The sequence below is a fragment of the Xenopus tropicalis genome, chromosome 1 (assembly GCF_000004195.4).
Source record: "Xenopus tropicalis strain Nigerian chromosome 1, UCB_Xtro_10.0, whole genome shotgun sequence".
In the NCBI taxonomy this organism is placed as follows: domain Eukaryota; kingdom Metazoa; phylum Chordata; class Amphibia; order Anura; family Pipidae; genus Xenopus; species Xenopus tropicalis.
Genome location: NC_030677.2, coordinates 60529875 through 60549281, shown reverse-complemented (window position 1 = coordinate 60549281; position 19407 = coordinate 60529875). Strand labels below are relative to the sequence as shown.

The following is a 19407-nucleotide window of genomic DNA, read 5'->3' as shown; positions in this document are numbered from 1 at the left end:
AAGCTGTGTCAATCTATACTGAAGGTAAAATCCTACTGGGTTTTATTTAATATTTTTAGCTGACTTAAGGTGGCCATACATTATACGATCCACTCATTTAGCGAGGTCTACAATCAAGCAGGTCATTGTCCAACATGCACACCTCGTTTGGCCTGAGGGGGATACAGGGTGTCAGTTAAATGGATTGTAAGACAGTTTCCAAGGCAATCACAAAGCATCATATTAACAAAGTCAAGAGTACAATCTTAAGTTGCTAAAGCAACAGAGCGAAATAATCATACCACACCTTGTGTTGCTACATTGTAAATGCATTGTTGTCACAACATTGGGAATGTATGGCTTCTGCTATATATGGTGGAAACACCACCAGTAAGTACACCTGCAAGAACAAAGTAAAAGTCTTCATAATATGGGATGTGTTTCCTGTCTAACTCCAAATGATAAAAACAATTCATTTGAGTTGAGAGCAAGAACATACACCATATCAAGTACATGTATAGAAATATTTTATTTTTCTATCATATATGGAAAGAGTCTGTAAATTGTTTCAATCCTTGCTTGGGTTTCATCCAGGTATTCCGATTTCCTTCCATAATGTAGATACAAAATTGTCCTATGTGCATGGGGTAGCAATGGTGTTTTATGTTATAGGCACAATGTGTGACATTACCATAATAGTTAAAAAGATGGAAGGGAATCTACCCTGCTGATTGTATAAAAATGATGCTCAGTATGATACTGAGCAAAAGTAGGCCAAGATGTACCAATGGTAATTACCTCTTCTCCGGTCACCCATACTACCTTATCATTCGCCCCTTTGTGCACAATACCCTGATTCCCACCTCGCCACCCCAGTCCCCCCACTTATTTACTCTCACACCACTTCCACTTACCTATTTCATACTTTAAAGGAACAAATCAGTGTAAAAATAAAACCGGGTAAATAAAAAATGTTTCTAATATGGTTATGTAATCTATAAAGGCTGTAATGAGTATATGTCTAATATAATAAGCAGAACACTACTTCCTCCTTTGGAAGCTGAAACCCTCTGCCAACTAATTCCCTTCATTATTCTGTCTCACCAACATACTGTAGCTAAGGTGGGAATGATGACATGGCTCTCTCAAGAACACTGGGCTGGAGGCATAATCCTTCAGTAGGCTGGAGTACTGTTTACAATTTTTTTCCAGTCTATGGAAGGATCATCCTGCTCACAGTCCAATGTGACTCCCTTATGACCGCCGTGACTTTAAGTACTGGTGGCTTCGGGGACAGTTTTGAAGAAAAAAAACCAATACACACCTACTGGTTTTGATAGAAAAGTGTCAGTGTCACTTTAAAGACATACATCCCTGTAGGAAAAAGTCAGTCTTGAAATGACAATCCTGCAACTAATGCATAATTTATTGTTAAATGAAGAATCTGTAACTGACAAAAGGTTCCAGTTGGTTTAAGATCTCTCACAAAAGGAGTGTCCTATTGTATAATGTTACCGTGTGTTACATGAGCTGCCTTTTAAACCAAAAAAGAATTATTCTATAGGGAAAAAAAAACCTCTTAACGTGCAATGTTTTGTGTGAGCTTTGTGCTGGATATTTCAACTTAACACTCATATAGAAGCACCGTGCAAGAGCAAATATATAAAGTTTACGTGCCACAGATCAAGGAATCTGGTAGATTGACACTTTCAAGAATGTTATCCAGAGAAACATGACGTTGCAGTGGCACCTTGGTCTTAGGCTATGTACGCACCCAGACTGGTTAGTATTGTAAAACATCCACAGACTGGGATGCCATGGGCCCAACAGAAAATCTGAATATCTGTATCGCATGCATAAAGCTTTTAGGCTTGGTTTTGCTTTTGGTGCCCTGCTTATACCTGCATTTGACCTTACTTTTTAAAAAACAGTTTAAAATGCCTGCCAAACAGAGATACTATTACATACAATACTGTTACATACGTTACATATTGTCTTTCTTAAAGGAGACATATCCTATAAAAATTAAGAATGTACTAGTGAATTATACTCCTCCAGATATAGAAGGATTGTGCTTAAAAAAGTTGTGTTTCAGGCTGATTTATTGAGAAATTCCACCAAAACCCCACTAGTCCCGCCCATCAGTCTCTGGCTGAATTCTCTGAATGTGCAGGGGAGCCGCCGGCCCTCCGTACACTGTACTGTAGGATAGGAACCAATCAGCAGCTAGGCTGACCTGATAGGGAACTGAAGCCTGTCTGTGCTTGTGTGAGTGCAGGGCTGTGATTGGCTCTCCCCCTCCTACTGTGCTTCTGGCAGGGACTGTTAGGACACGCCCACCAGGGGCGGGCCAGGCCGACCGGGCACCCTAGGCAACCCGGTCGGACAACTCCGCCCACCTCCCCGGGGCGGGGCGATTAGATCGGTCATTGCCTCCGCCGCTAATGACAAGCGGCGGAGGCAATGACAAAGTAGCACTAGGGGTAGGCAGGAGAGGCTTCTGCCTGGCGCCCCTCAATTGTTGTGCCCTAGGCAGCTGCCTCTTCTGCCTACCCCTAGTTCCGGCCCTGACGCCCACCCCTCATTTCAAACTCAGACAGAGAAGCGATAGGATCTATAGGGAGCTCCAATAAAGGGACCATTGTTACAGACAGGATTAATGTTTAGCCCAAAGGGAAACCAGCACCGTATATTATTCATAATTGCCTACAAAATTAGGGTTTTCCCATTTATCCAATATGTCTCCTTTAAAAGTTAACCTTTTTAGTGCCACTGAACACAGGATCTACAACGCCTGCTTCAAAAGACCATAATGCTAAAGCCATATGTTTTACATTTCCATTCAGTGATATAATCTATTCTGTGCGTTTGTTTACATGTCAACATTTTGCATAAATCAATGGTATGTTTATCCTGCAAACAGTTAAACATACATTTTTTTATGACACAGAATTCTCAACCACCTGTGCGAACAAATCTGTTAACTATAATATAAATGGTTTAATATGATTTTATCATCTAAATATTCTCGAAATAAATAACTAACAATGTAATAAGTGCAATGATATAATAATACAGCAAATGTTGGCCACCAGTTTCAGTAATAGCCTTGTTACCCAAACGCTGCCACCCCCCCCCCCCCCAAAGGCAACCTAGAATCTATATAAACACAGTGTAGATACTCTACTTTTTCCTGTGGTGCAGCTTAAGGCAGCAAACACATAAGACTGAGACATCATATGGAACAATTAATTACCAGCCATGGGTAGGTACCCTTGCAAAGAAAAGCATAGAAATGACTTATTTGTTTTTTTTTGCTCAACAAAGTAGGCGTATTCCAAACTGCCTCAGCTGCCCCTTACTGACTTCAGTAGGAACCAACTGTGGCTGCAAGTGCTGGCGGCTCTTAGCCATAAACAGAAATTAGACCGTATTCAAGCCAACAACTGCCTTACTAGCATAGTCATGTAGTTTTCCTAGACGTCATTGGGAAGTGTTGGAGCACATTCAGGTGCTTCTTCCCCAGCTGAAATGTGCCACAAGAGAAAATGTCCCATGTGCTATAGCTCAAAAGTAATTTTTTCTTTCTCTAAAAAAAGTCAGAACATCAATGGTGAAAAAACACAAGCTCTGTGTGTTTATTTAAGTATGTTGAACATAAGCCTTTAGAGACCAACCACGTGGAAATCACAATGGCTTCAGACTTGAGTAATACATTAATATTTCAACACCAAATAATCTACTTGGCTCAGCCGAGAGAGAAAAGAGCGATATAACAACTAATGAACACTAATTCAAGGACAATGGGGGGAATATATATCCACATACAATTATCTAAATCTACAATTGTGTAGGCTAATGCCACATGGGGCTGACTGAATCAATCGATCAACTGGCATCCCCTCTTTTCTGTATCTGCACCCAGATTCACTGCATCAGCCTGGGTGCAGACACATGGTTTGAAATACTTTATGGTCAGTTTCTATGGAAAAAGTCTAAGAGTCGGACCCATTACCCTTTACTTAAGTTTGGCGGAGATAGCTCAGTATGTCCAACTTTTGCATTTCATTCAATAACTGCAGTGCATTCCACTGACTGACTGGAATGCCCCTGTGTGGCACTGCCTCTTCACACTTGCCATAATCTATCCTGTTCAGGAGATACGGGGAAATACCTAATGACTTGACATTCTGTTGTTAAACTAAATGCCCTGCAAAACCTGTCCAAAAGCAGGAAATGTATTCACTGTAAACAGTTTTATTTATTTTTTAATATGTGCTACTTGCATGTCAACCATAGCAATGTCACAGCCTTCACATAAGCACTAAAAAGTTCTGTTTGTGTGCTTGTCGTTTCTTTCATCAGTTTCTTGCCTACGCATGCTATTGTGAAATCCAGCATTGCAAAAATTGCAAAGCAATAAACACATTTGAGTGCTGAACAAATAGAATTTAAACTTAAACCCAAAAATACACAGAAGACATAGATCTTTTAATAAAAGTTTTGTTTGACTGTCAGAACATGCAACACTTTAGCTTGCTGTATTTGCACTAAACCAGAAAAAGAAACCTTGGGTTTTAGCACACACCAGAACAAACTTTGCCCTTGTTAGTACCATGAAAATGTATCTTTAGATGCAACTACTAGAAAACACTGCTGCCACAATCCTGACACGTAATGGTGTGTTAACTGACTTCAGAAGGCATTCTGACCCAAGTATATGAAAGTGGGTTTGTGACTACTTTATACATTATACTTCAGTGTCTAGTAAGCAGTGACTTGGTAAAAAGACATACGCATCGATTAGCAGGCGTGACTTTTTAAAAAGTTGCAGCGACCAATTCACGCAGCACGAACCACACACAATTAATCGCAGCAACTTGTATCGTAACCTATGCAAGGGACAGATTATTCCAATATAAATTCATATTCCAGGTTTATTTCTCCCTCCAGATTAAAGGAGATTGGCTGTAGAGATTCCAAACTACATTGTCTGTGTATTCACATCCCTGGCTCTACCTACCTTTGGGATTAGTTCCCAGAATGTTTTATTATTTATTTGCATAAGTATGAGGCGTTCTCCTCAACACTTTTGATTTGTTGTTGCTTTAAAATCATTACAATATTTTATATAAAAAAGAAGCTGCTGTGTAGCCAGGGGGGCAGCCATTCAAGCTAAAAAAGGAGAAAAGGCGAAGGTTACATAGCAGAAAACAGATAAGATCTGTAAAACACCATTGTATTCTGCAGAGCTTATCCATTCTCTGCTATGTAACCTTAGCCCTATTTTAATTTGAACAGCTACCCCCATGGCCAAACAGCAGCTTTGTTTATATAAACTATAATAGTGTTTCTGAAGCAAACATCAACTTTCACCAGTGCAAGAAAACACTACATTTTAATTACTTGCACACTTGCATTTATTTGGCATTACTGTTCCTTTAACAAAAACACATTTCCTGTTGCCATCAGCCACAGGGCAGTGCAGATGAGTTGGTATGTGAACTGAAAACACAATGCTATTAAATAAAACCAAACAGTCCTCTGTAAACCCTAGATTTTAAAGGTATAGAAAAGATTAGGTCTATTTGTCCACATCACATAGTAAAGGAACAGGCAAAGCATGCACAAAAGTCCTGCCTAAGGAGATAAGTGAAAACATAAACTAGTATACACTTAACTACATCTAAAATTAGCTTTCATTATGTGAGTGGTTATAAGTATTCATTATGTGAGTGGTTAATTAGCATTCATTATGTAAGTGGTAAAATGCTTCTGTCTTTCTTTTCTAAAAAATAATTTTAATCCACAAATTAATAAGCCATTGACTATATTATCATTAAAAAAAAAAGTTTTAACTGCTTTTACCAAGCAATATGAACTACTGAACTATTCTCTGTTTAATCAACAAGTACAGAAAAACCGGAAAAAACACAAATACATATACAATCAATATACTACATAAGAGTTAAATGTCAGATCTTTGCTTTGATTTTTTTAGGCTGTAATGTAATCTGCAGCAATAACATTGGCAGTGGAGTGATTTGTACTAAAGCTGAAAGAATTTCAAGGGGTCACTATCGCAGGATTTAAATACATGATAAAAAGACAGAGAGACTGCATATATCGCTATAAGACAGGGTTGCTTACCCCATTTATTATGCCAGTGTGTAACCACAACATCAGAATTTAGAGACAAACTCTTCCCTTTTCAGGATAATTCCCTCTTGTTTTAAGTGGTTGTTGATAGGACACTGCCTATATCCAGGTACCTAGCACCACAATTCCATCTTGGAAAATAAAAGGTAGTGCAATTAGCACATGACCTAAAATCAAATGACACACAGCGGTATATTAAACAAACCTTGGGGGGGGGACAAAAGTATTACTGTCTCCCCCATCCAGAGTGCCTGGTTCTGTGTAGCATTGTCCAATAATCTATTTAATATGTATAGATAATTACAAGATAAATTATTTATTCAAAACCAAAACTCAGATCATAAAGCTATCCTCAAACATAAATGTATTTATTTTAATTTTTTTTTTAATTTTGATTCTGGGTGCTAGTCAGTACCCAGGCAGCAGCACCTTTTATTGTATATATATTATATACACAACCATGGTTGCAATGAACCGAGGGTTAAAATTGAATCTAAAGGCTAAATTGCTAGTTATTTGAGCCTCTAAAGCATCATTGGACTTTGCAGGTTTACCGACAGTGACCATTTAAAACCTAAATTGCTATCAGTTAATTGAGAGCTAAATGCTGCCTAACAACAAGATAAATCCCAGACATTGATCAGCCTGGGCTTTTCCTGCTATACGGGAGCCCTGAGACCTCATTGATTACATTTAGCTGTTTAACAGTACTGAAAATGTTTGATTTGAGATGCAAGTGGTCAACTTTAATAGCTTACATATCATGTAAAACACATTTTTTATTGGGTTATCAGTTACTATTAAATATGGGCTCTGATAAAAAACATAGCTAATGTACAAATATCCATTAAAGGTCTGTCCTTTAAATAATTTATAAGAATACCCATTAAACTCCCCCTAGATTGTAAGCTCTCACCGGCAGGGCTCTCTGACTTCATGTCTGGATAAAGTGTCTAATCACTATAGTGGGAAAGTGACAAAATAACCAAAATCCTCATTAATTTCAGTGGTCTCATTCATTTCCTGGACTTGCACTAGCCTCCTACTGGCTCCCACTGTGGGTACCCCCTGTATCTAGCCTCCTACTGGCTCCCACTGTAAGTACCCCCTGTATCTAGCCTCCTACTGGCTCCCACTGTGGCTACCCCGTGTATCTAGCCTCCTACTGGCTCCCACTGTGGGTACCCCGTGTATCTAGCCTCCTACTGGCTCCCACTGTGGGTACCCCCTGTATCTAGCCTCCTACTGGCTCCCACTGTGGGTACCCCCTGTATCTAGCCTCCTACTGGCTCCCACTGTGGGTACCCCATGTATCTAGCCTCCTACTGGCTCCCACTGTGGGTACTCTGTGTATCTAGCCTCCTACTGGCTCACACTGTGGGTACTCTGTGTATCTAGCCTCCTACTGGCTCCCACTGTGGGTACCCCGTGTATCTAGCCTCCTACTGGCTCCCACTGTGGGTACCCCGTGTATCTAGCCTCCTACTGGCTCCCACTGTGGGTACCCCGTGTATCTAGCCTCCTACTGGCTCCCACTGTGGGTACCCCGTGTATCTAGCCTCCTACTGGCTCCCACTGTGGGTACCCCGTGTATCTAGCCTCCTACTGGCTCCCACTGTGGGTACCCGTGTATCTAGCCTCCTACTGGCTCCCACTGTGAGTACCCGTGTATCTAGCCTCCTACTGGCTCCCACTGTGGGTACCCGTGTATCTAGCCTCCTACTGGCTCCCACTGTGGGTACCCGTGTATCTAGCCTCCTACTGGCTCCCACTGTGAGTACCCGTGTATCTAGCCTCCTACTGGCTCCCACTGTGGGAACCCCGTGTATCTAGCCTCCTACTGGCTCCCACTGTGGGTACCCCGTGTATCTAGCCTCCTACTGGCTCCCCGGCACCGGAACAGCCCACGCCTTGAGAGGGGGGAGTAATGACAGCTGTAACACTTGCGCTGGAAACCGCACAGATCTGCAGGTGCCGCTTTATGTTTTGTCTGTTTCTTTGCTGTTTTGACAGCAGAGAGGGTCCGCTGGCTGCTACTTCTCTCAACAGTGACAAACAGCCTTGGGACTCTCTTTAGCTGTTGCAGGACTACGACTCCCAATATCCCTTTCTCATATACTGATAAAGTTCGCTATGAGATGGGGAGTCAGAGGTTACGTGTCACCTATCACCCCAGGCTACTTACCTCTATCCCCGTTAAACGCTGCGTACCAGGACAGAGAGAGGAAAGCAGCCAAGGCAATGAAAGTCAGCAGACTGCCATTCCTGCACCTCATCTCACATAGCTCCCCTGCCAGCACCCATACACCGGCCAGAGTCTGTGCTGTGCAGCGGCACTCTATTCCCTTCTGGTTCTGCTGGGGAAGCGCCAGTTGAGGCACAAGCGGCAGTGAGCTCGCCTCCCTGTCAGACTTTGCACTTCGGTCTGTTCCCCTCAGCCAGTCGCATGTGTATAGAGGAGGAGGAGGGTTCTGTGCTGTGAGCTCATACAATGGACATCCCCTCTTCGCTTCTCTCGGCCGCCTTGTGTTTGCATCAGGTTTGCCTCAGGTGGATACTGACTCTACCTTGGCCAGGTCTCAGAGCTGTAATGCTCGGTAGCACTCCCCCTGCTGCCGCCTTGGCTGTGTAGTCCCGTCTGTGGAACTGGATTCCCGCCCCTCCCTCACTTCCTCTGTTAGCAAGGGTTATTCAGCTCTCAGCATATGGGCAGAATAAGAAAATAAGAACGAAAAATAGCAGAACTCTTATGTTTAATCTGGATGGGGGGGGGGGGGAGATGTCATAAAAGTCACATTTGCTAAATGTTCATATTTCCCACAGTCTCAATGCCTGATTTTAACTGCCTGCCTAAGAGTAAGCTTGATTCTTTATTTAAAAACAGAGAAAACTAGAGTTGTCAAGTAACCCAATCATTAGGGTAATAACCCTTATAACTTGTTCCTATTGAGTGCAATGACACGGTCAAGGCTGTATTTTTGCCTGAACTGGGTTACACCACCCTCCTCTGCTTCCACCACACACACAGTTTCAGTTTAGATTTAATTGTAAGTAAATGTCCCACTGCATTTTTTGTTAGCATTTTCTTTTTTATTCATATATAGGCACCTATGAGCCACTCTGGTACAGCTGCTGTCCTAGACACCGGTCCATGACTGCCTATATATAAATACAGTACTGCACACAGTGTATTTTGTTGGGATGCTCAAACTGAAAAATCCTGACAAGCAGTGATGGTACATGGGTGGCCTTGCCATTCTGAATAACATTCTGCCTCTCACTACTCTGTGTGTGTCAGCTAGCATGCTTTCCATTGCATAACATTCCAAACACTAGTTTATGCTGGACAACAGCAGTGGACAACACTAGCCTTGAGTTATTGTCACACTTTGGGGCCCATTCATTAAAGGGGACCTGTCACCCAGACATAAAAAGCTGTATAATAAAAGAAACACTAAATGCCTATTTTATTAACACATCCATACCCATTATAAAGTAATTTAAAAATCCCAGCTGTTAATCATATATTGCCTGTCCTAAGGAATAGAGGTGGGGCAGACAATTACTTTCACTTTCCATTCAGCAATCACTTTCCCCTCCCTCCTTACCATCTAATTGTGTAGCCGGTGCATAGGCATGTGCATCAGGTTCCCCATTCTGGTGCATACACAAGTGCCCCTTTGTGTTCCTAAAACGTGATGTGCCCTGTCTTTGGAATGCACTGACAGTTATGGCATCTGTCAATCAGGTGCAAACTCAGGGCACTTTTTCTGTCAAAATCTGGCCCTTGTGTGCACTTTTAGACAAATTCCATAACTGTTGTGCATTCTAAACTGAGGGAAGAGGGCAGCGGGTCACTTTTTCTCTACAATCCATACAGTGGGGGATAAAATGCTACGTTTGACACAAGTGCAGAACTAGGTTATTATCACTCTAAGAATATGGGGTTAGTTTATATCTTTGCATCGCACAGGTGAATATTGCCATTATTGTAAGCATATACGGTACCTGACATAGAAAACGTCCATTGCATTGGAAGCATGACTTAAAAAGTACTACCAAGGTGAATCATGGTTAATATTTGAGGTCTGGATTATAAACAATGGTTCTTCACTTTGAACCTCTACAAAGTTACAGACTGCACAGCAAGTGTTGCATGTGATCCAAGTGTTGCATGTGTAGGGTTCCCTAGAAATTGGGTCCCCTAGGTTGGTTGTCCCCAGGATAGGCCCCAGGGAGGGTAACACTTTAGTAGTGGGACACCTTGGGTGGTTGGCACTATAAGGGTTAACAGGGAGTTAGTTTCCCTGCAGTTCAATAGTTAGGCCACAGGGTGCACACAGTATATAAGGCTGCGCAGCCATGTGCCTGCAGGTCTTTCAGCCTGGGACCCCTCTTGGATAAGAGGTATACCACAGGTCAGCATTAGACAGTTAGAGATTTGTTATAGACCACTCTAGGAGTGGGAGGCAGGTTATCTAGTTGGGCAGCGTGGCCCCGACAGGAGGTGTAATGGATTAAGATCCACCAGCATTCATAGCTGGAGTCAGGGTATAAAGTGCTAAGTGTAGGAGATTAGCCTAATCCAGGGGTATCTAAGTGGAAGTACCGGGGTGAGGTCTGCTGAGGGGGTGTCCGCTTGGCGTGTAGTACCGGGAAGTGCCCTAGAGAGGGGCTTCTGGCGAGAAGTACCGGAGGGAACCCCTAAAGGGAATCATCTGGCGTGTAGTACTGCTAATATCCTGTGGAGAGAGGGTCTCTTAAGGAAGAGGGAGTATACCCTGACTGCCTCTTTGCTACTGTATGCAACCTGCCTGTCTAATACATCTGTACAATAAATAAGTTCCACTGGTTAAACATCCATCCAGTGTCCTGTCTCTGCATATCTGGAGGATCCACCTGCCTGGTAAGCAACTACCCCAGGGAGGGGGCAAGGTGCCAGGGGTGCTGGGAGTCCTCACACTGCAGTACAGTATTAAGGTCCCAGGAGGGGAGTTATAGTTCATTCTATCCCTATCCTGGGTGGAGGCACGCCAAAGTACAAAGTAATAGCTGTTCCCCAAAGTAAGCGGGGCTCAGGACTCCTGAAAGCGCCAAGTATAGTGAGAGATCAGCAGGTAGTGCCACGGTTAAAGATAAAGTGGGCTACATTTGGAGGCACTGCTGAGATCCCGAAACAGCAGCAAAAGAACAGCAAGTACAGTGCAGAAGGGCCATAACAGCATTTGGGCCTAGTGTGAATCTGGAAGCCTGACCTCCGTCTGGATTAAATTTTGGGCACCCTGAATCTGTATCCAGTGAGGCATAATTGGCGCCAAAAGAGCAGAGGAGTTGCTCTGGGCCAATCAGATTGCAGGCCTGTGGCGCCAAACAGACCCGGGAAAATCCGTGGGAGGCCCCGTGAGGGGGAGGAGGCAGAACTTTCCTGATTGTGGGGACCGCCCCTTAGAGCGTTTAGCCAACCGTGTGGCTGAAAAAAGTGCGCCAAAGTGAGTGGGCGCGACTTGGCCGGTGACGTCACCGCGGCCATTTTGGAACTTTGCCAGAGTGAGTTTGGTTAAGCTAGTGTGTGGAGCTCTGACAAACAACTGCGACACCAGCGATGCCTAACCTCAGCAAACCGCTACTCCCAGGGCAAGAATCCCCAACTATGGCAGGGGCGCAGAGACGAACAGCGGTGAAACTGCGCGACACCGGGCGGCGGTATATCTGGTCCGGCAGCTTTGCCGAAATGGAAGTAGATGAGTCTCTGCGCTGGATGGTGCCCCTTTGCGGCGGATGCGAGATGGAGTCCTTCGGCTCCATGAAGCACCCAGGGGCTAATTGCTCAACCTGTGAGAGGTCCTATTGGAGTGGACCGTTTGGGGCTGGGCCCAGAGGCACCCAAGAGATAGAGGTAGAAGCCTTAGTCGACGCCTGTGACGACTTATCCCTCAGAGAGGAGGAGGAGGGGGCCCTAGAACCACCGGAGGCGACCGCACACCCTGACCTGGAGGAGGACCCTCTTGAGAGAGAGACTGACCTGGAAGGGGCCTGCGCTCCCGCCTGCGCTCGACAAGATACTGCGCGGGCGGTGGAAGCTGCGGCCGAGGTGGTGAGTAACCGGGGGACCCTGAGTGACTCGTGGGTCAGGCCAGATCTCATTGCTGGGGGGGATGCCACCCGGGCCACCTTTCCCAGGGACCGGAAGAACCGGCGGGGACCCAGGCGGGGGAAATATCAAGGTGTCAGGGACCAGGAGTGGGAAGAGTACATGGGGCCCCCATCGCCAGTACCATCAGAAACAGGACTGGATGAGGTCCTAGCCCCGCCATCATACCTGCAGTCCCTTCGGGATACCACTGTAGAGAGAGCACCTACTACTCATCACAGAGAAGGGGTATACTCTTCGAGTGAATACACCCCAGGGGGTGATGAATCCGGGGAGGAGGCCGCAGGGGGCATGAGGCCTATGTTTGCCTCCCCATCCAGCTTTATAGCTCCCCCCAAAATCAGCCCAGAGGAGGAGAGACAGTTTTGGGTGCTGCCCGGAAAGGCAGACCCAGCCATATTTAAGTCAGTCTCCCGGATCCAAAGAGTTATAAATTTCCGGGTACATATGCTTTGGGGGTATTATATGCCCTATGCCCCATTGTGGGTGTATGAGCGGATGGAGCATATGATGGAAGAGTGGGTGGTGGCTGAAATTCAAAAGAAAGAAAAAATGCCCCCCAACATCCTAGCCAGTCCTGACCGGGCTAAGCGCAGGCAGGCCTGGAGATATGTAAGATCCAGGGAGAAGGAGTGGTGGTGGGGCCGCACCATCTTAAAGCACGCGGTGCAAAGTTGTGGCAAACATAATCCTAAGCCCAGGTTTTTCAGCACAGAGGATACGCTGGAGAATGGCCGCACTGTGGAGAAGCCCCATCCCCGTTATTACACTCCATATGAGGATGTGAAGCAGCGGTTCACTTACATGGTGTGAGGGGGACTCTCACAAGGTGAATGGTGCTTAATTTCTGTTAAGTGGGGGGCCTGGACTGCCTGCCACTTTCCCCAAGGAGGGGAGTTACTCTTCAGTTGGGGAGGAGATGCCCCATCAAGTTCTGACCCAGGAGGGTATTGCAGCTGCCGGCTGGAGCTGCCCAGTTTAAAGCATCCCCACCCGTTGGTGGAAGACCCCAGGAGGTGATGATCACCCGGGGGTAAGGACTCCCTCAAGGAGGAGGAGGGAGTAGTAAAGGAGCAGTTTAATAAAAGTTTTTTTGTTTATTGAGAGATAATTGTCCTGTGCATTTCTGAGTATGTGTGAAATTTCTTACAGGGACAAAGACTCTCTGGGACTTATACCAAGACTTTGGGGGTGGTGGGAAAGGTAAAATTGTATTTACTGTTTCCCTCCCTAGGTATACAGGTTTCTGCGCAGACATCGTGAGGGACCGTGGAAGAAGTGATTTGGTATAAGAAATGTGTGGGTAAAATGTATATGTTTGGTTAAAGGTATGTCAGCCAGGAGGTGACATTTTTTTGTCAAGGGGGAGAATGTAGGGTTCCCTAGAAATTAGGTCCCCTAGGTTGGTTGTCCCCAGGATAGGCCCCAGGGAGGGTAACACTTTAGTAGTGGGACACCTTGGGTGGTTGGCACTATAAGGGTTAACAGGGAGTTAGTTTCCCTGCAGTTCAATAGTTAGGCCACAGGGTGTACACAGTATATAAGGCTGCGCAGCCATGTGCCTGCAGGTCTTTCAGCCTGGGACCCCTCTTGGATAAGAGGTATACCACAGGTCAGCATTAGACAGTTAGAGATTTGTTATAGACCACTCTAGGAGTGGGAGGCAGGTTATCTAGTTGGGCAGCGTGGCCCCGACAGGAGGTGTAATGGATTAAGATCCACCAGCATTCATAGCTGGAGTCAGGGTATAAAGTGCTAAGTGTAGGAGATTAGCCTAATCCAGGGGTATCTAAGTGGAAGTACCGGGGTGAGGTCTGCTGAGGGGGTGTCCGCTTGGCGTGTAGTACCGGGAAGTGCCCTAGAGAGGGGCTTCTGGCGAGAAGTACCGGAGGGAACCCCTAAAGGGAATCATCTGGCGTGTAGTACTGCTAATATCCTGTGGAGAGAGGGTCTCTTAAGGAAGAGGGAGTATACCCTGACTGCCTCTTTGCTACTGTATGCAACCTGCCTGTCTAATACATCTGTACAATAAATAAGTTCCACTGGTTAAACATCCATCCAGTGTCCTGTCTCTGCATATCTGGAGGATCCACCTGCCTGGTAAGCAACTACCCCAGGGAGGGGGCAAGGTGCCAGGGGTGCTGGGAGTCCTCACACTGCAGTACAGTATTAAGGTCCCAGGAGGGGAGTTATAGTTCATTCTATCCCTATCCTGGGTGGAGGCACGCCAAAGTACAAAGTAATAGCTGTTCCCCAAAGTAAGCGGGGCTCAGGACTCCTGAAAGCGCCAAGTATAGTGAGAGATCAGCAGGTAGTGCCACAGTTAGAGATAAAGTGGGCTACACATGTGAATTAAGTAAAAGGCGTTTAAAACTAAAAAGGCACTATACAAGGGATTGCACTCGGGAGACTGTAAGCACCCAGTGGCAATATGAGTGCCAGTATGATTGCTGGTGTTACTCAGTGTGGATCTTGTCACATGTATGTGATCCTGGAGCAGCAGTTCCATTCAGCATTTACTTGTGAGAGATGCAGGTGAGTTTTCCTCTTGGAATCTGAAGTGCAGAATCTAAGGGGGGAATTGGCAGCACTGAGGCCAGCTGCAAACATGGGGGAGAACAGGAGGCTCACTGAGCAACCACTGGCAGGGACCAGTGTAGTGGGGGGTGGAGAAGGGACAGTGGAGGTTATTGAGGGAGACACATTTGTGACAGTTAAGAGGGGCAGTAGGGGACGGAACGGTAGGGGGGGCTGGTTCACAGCTTGTACAATCCAACAGATTTGCCACTTTAGGTGAAGATGCTAGGGAAGACAGCTCTGAGCTAGCAAGTATGGAGCAGGCAGACTCTCAGAGCACCCTGGGAGCCAGCACCTCTAATGCAGGTGGGGGGAGTAGTGCTAGGAAGGGAGGACAGGCTATAGTTGTAGGGGGATTCAATTATTAGAAAGGTGGATAAGGTAATTTGCCGCAAAGACCCTACATGCCGAACTGTGTGTTGCTTGCCTGGTGCTAGGGTTCGGCATGTGGTGGAACGAGTGGACAAATTGTTGGGAGGGGCTGGAGAAGACCCGGCGGTCTTGGTACACATAGGTACCAATGACAAAGTTAGAGAAGTGGGGGAAGTCCTCAAAAACGATTTTAAAAAACTAGGCGAGAAGTTGAGGGCGACGACTTCCAAGGTAATTTTCTCAGTGATATTTCCTGTGCCACGAGGAACTTTAAAAAGATAGCGGGAGCTTAGGGAGATTAATGCATGACTGAGACATTGGTGCAGGGAGGAGGGCTTTGAGTTTCTGGAGAACTGGTTTGATTTCTCAATCTGCTACAGGCTCTTTGCCAGGGATGGGCTGCACCTTGATGATGGTGCAGCTGCTTTGGGGGAGAAGATAGCTAGAGGGTTGGAGGAGATTTTAAACTAGGATTGGGGGGGGGGGGGTGCAGTGGGTAATTCTGTGGTAGACAGGATAGATGAGGTAGTGGGCGTAGTAAGGGAAAATGGGGGAGGAGACTTGCTTCGGGACACTGATAATGGCACAGAGGACCATAAGTTGTTTACGCATCATTCTCGCGCTGGTACCAGTATTAAATGTATGTTTACCAATGCAAGGAGTCTGACTGGTAAAATGGGAGAGCTGGAGGTACTAGTGTTGGAGCAGAAATATGATGTGATTGGCAATGCTGAAACTTGGTTGAACGAGTCGCTTGACTGGGCAGTTAATATTGGGGGTTATACATTGTTTCAGAGGGACAGGGGCAATAGAAAAGGAGGAGGAGTGAGTCTGTTCGTTAAGCAGGAATTAAAAGCAAATATTAAGGAGGAAGTGATGGGGGTAACAGAGGGAGCTGAATCCTTATGGATTGAGCTTCTCACAGATAGTAAAGAATCTACCAAATTAATGGTAGGGGTATGCTATAGACCCCCTAATGTAAGCGAAGAGGAGGAGGCTCAGCTCCTGTTGCAAATAGAAAAGGCTGCTAGTTTGGGGCAAGTGATAATAATGGGGGGTTTTAATTATCCTGATATTGACTGGAGCAATAGTACTGCCAGGACAGTAAATGTGAACAAGTTTATAAACTTGCTGCATGACACCTTTATGTCACAGGTTGTTGAGGAGCCAACCAGGAACCTTGCTATATTTGATCTAGTGATCTCTAATGACCCAGAACGTATAGCAAATGTGCAAGTGGTTGAACCCCTGGGTAATAGTGACCATAATGTTATTTCATTTGATGTTTGGTGCAGGAAACAAATTTACACTGGGGCAACAAAGACACTGAATTTTAGAAAAGCAAATTTTAGCTCCTTAAGGGCAGTACTTCAGTGCATAGATTGGGGCATTATGTTTTCTGATAAAAACACAGAGCAGAAATGGTTGTCATTTAAAATTATATTACCGTACATCATTACTGTTCTCAATTTATTAATTATTAATAAGAAAAAGTAGAAGTGTTAGGAATCACCCTATGTGGCTTAACTCTAAGGTAAAGACGTTAATAGGGAAAAAAAGGAAAGCTTTTAAGAAATATAAGTCAGAGGGGACAGTAGCTGCGTTTAATAAATAAAAACACTATAACAAGTGTTGTAAAACAGCAAAGATAGAAAATGAGGAGCGCATTGCGGCAGAGGCCAAAACTAACCCCAAAAAGTTTTTTAAGTATATTAATAGTAAAAAGATGCAGGTTGAGGGTGTGGCCCCATTGAGTTATAGTAACAATATGGTTACAGCGGATACAGAAATGTGCTTAACCAGTTTACCACTTTTCTTCTGTGTATATAGTAGAGGAGCCAGAGTGCCAAGTCCCACCCAATAGCTGCACTGTTGCCTCAGCTCCAACTACACAGTGGTTCACACAGGATATGGTGCTTAAAGGGTTACACAAGATAAATGTGGGCAAGGCACCTGGGCCAGATGGAATACACCCTCGGGTACTGAGAGAGCTAGGGTCAGATTTACAGTGGCCTTTGTTTCTGATATTCTCAGACTCGCTTTCATCAGGTATGGTACCTAGGGATTGGAAGAAGGCTAATGTCATTCCTATATTTAAAAAGGGAGTAAGATCTCAGCCTGGCAATTATAGGCCTGTAAGTTTGACATCCGTGGTGGGCAAGTTATTTGAAGGCTTGTTAAGGGATCACATACAAAATTATGTACTGTACTGGAGAATGGCATTATGAGCAGTAATCAGCATGGCTTTATGAAGAACAGGTCATATCAGACCAATTTAATTGCTTTTTATGATGAGGTGAGTAAGAAGCTTGACAGTGGGGATTCAGTTGATATAATCTATTTGTAATTTGCCAAAACATTTGAAACCGTTCCCCACAAACGACTGCTTTCTAAACTAAGGTCTATTGGTCTTAGTGAAGTCTTTTGCACATAGATAGAAAACTGGCTACAGGATCGGGTACAGAAGGTGGTTGTTAATGGTACATTCTCTACTTGGAGTAAGGTTCTCAGTGGGGTCCCTCAGGGTTCTTTACTGGGTCCACTTTTGTTTAACTTGTTCATAAATGACTTGCAGCAGGATCTTGACCGACTGGCAATCTGGGCAGCTAAGTGGCAGATGAGATTTAATGTGGATAAATGTAAGGTCATGCACCTGGGATGTAAAAATATGCAAGCCACATATACCCTTAATGGGACTGCACTAGGCAAATCCATAATGGAGAAGGACCTTGGAGTCCTTGTAGATAATAAACTTGGCTGTAGCAAGCAATGCCAGGCAGCAGCTGCAAGGGCAAACAGGGTTTTGAGCTGTATTAAAAGGGGTATAAATTCACGGGAGGAGGAGGTTATTCTTCCCCTTTACAGAGCGCTGGTAAGGCCCCATCTAGAATATGCTATTCCGTTTTGCTCTCCAGTGCTCAAACGGGACATTATTGAATTAGAGAGGGTCCAGAGAAGGGCAACTAAGCTGGTAAAGGGTATGGAAAGTCTCAGTTATGAAGAAAGACTGGCCAAGTTGGGTCTGTTTACACTGGAGAAGAGGCGCTTAAGAGTTGACATGATAACTATGTATAAATATATAACGGGATCATATAATAACCTCTCTAATGTTTTATTTACCAGTAGGTCCTTCCAACGGATACGAGGGCACCCACTCCATTTAGAAGAAGGGAGGTTCCATTGAAATATTTGGAAAGGTTTTTTTACCGTGAGAGCTGTGAAGTTGTGGAATTCCCTCCCTGAATCAGTCGTGCTGGCTGATACATTATATAGCTTTAAGAAGGGGCTGGATGGATTCTTAGCAAGTGAGGGAATACAGGGTTATGGGAGATAGCTCATAGTACAAGTTGATCCAGGGACTGGTCCGATTGCTATTTGGAGTCAGGAAGAAATTTTTTCAAATTAGAGAGGCTTCAGATGGGGTTTTTTGCCTTCCTCTGGATCAACTAGAAGTTTGGCAGGTAGGCAGGTTATATATAGGCATTATGGTTGAATGTGATGGACATACGTCTTTTTTCAACCTATGTTACTATGTTACTTCAGCGTTCACTTACATAGTTACCTATCTATACAGTCGCATACATTTATATATACTGATACCTATATTATGCTAACTGTAGATCTTAAGATCTACACGATGCCCACTGGGTACAAAGATCATTTTTTTAACATGTAAAAAATGCAATGTAAGGGGTTAACACAAAGTTCCACTTGCAGGGGTTAAGGTACTGTATATTGGTCAATGAGGTGGTAGGATTATTAAGGTGGGTTGTGGCTACTGTCCTATTAAGTGTCAAGTGGTAGCAAATGTATTAGCAACAGGCTAAAAGTAGGAGACCAGGGGGCACACACGTACAGTAGACCTTTTCAGGAAACCACTACAGAACCAGAAAATGGATTTATGATGGTAATTACTGATAATGTGCTAATAAGTCCAGCAGTTCATTGGGGGTCTGTGGAGTTTACACACCTGCCTGCCCCTGTCACACTGCTCTGTGTTGTCTGGCAACTTTTTTCTACTTGGCTGCTTTCCTTTCTCTGACCTGATACATGGCCTGGTACAGAGATAGGGGGCAAATAGCCTAAAATGGGAGGTGACAAGTAAACTTTAACTCTCTACTTCATTGTGAAGTTTAGCTTTCAGTGACTGAGAAGGGGACACTGGGAGT

At 44.7% G+C, this 19407-nt stretch overlaps 1 protein-coding gene across 1 annotated transcript in view; it reads right to left on the bottom strand.

Moving 5' to 3' along the window:
• The window catches only part of mgat4a (alpha-1,3-mannosyl-glycoprotein 4-beta-N-acetylglucosaminyltransferase A), a 58402-nt gene extending 49675 nt beyond the window's left edge, over nucleotides 1–8727 (bottom strand). Inside the window, exon 1 of the mRNA NM_001127006.1 lies at nucleotides 8324–8727. Coding sequence (NP_001120478.1) covers nucleotides 8324–8414 — 91 coding nt within the window. The 5' untranslated portion in view covers nucleotides 8415–8727. The remainder of the gene's footprint in view (nucleotides 1–8323) is intronic.
• Nucleotides 8728–19407: the final 10680 nt, after the last annotated feature.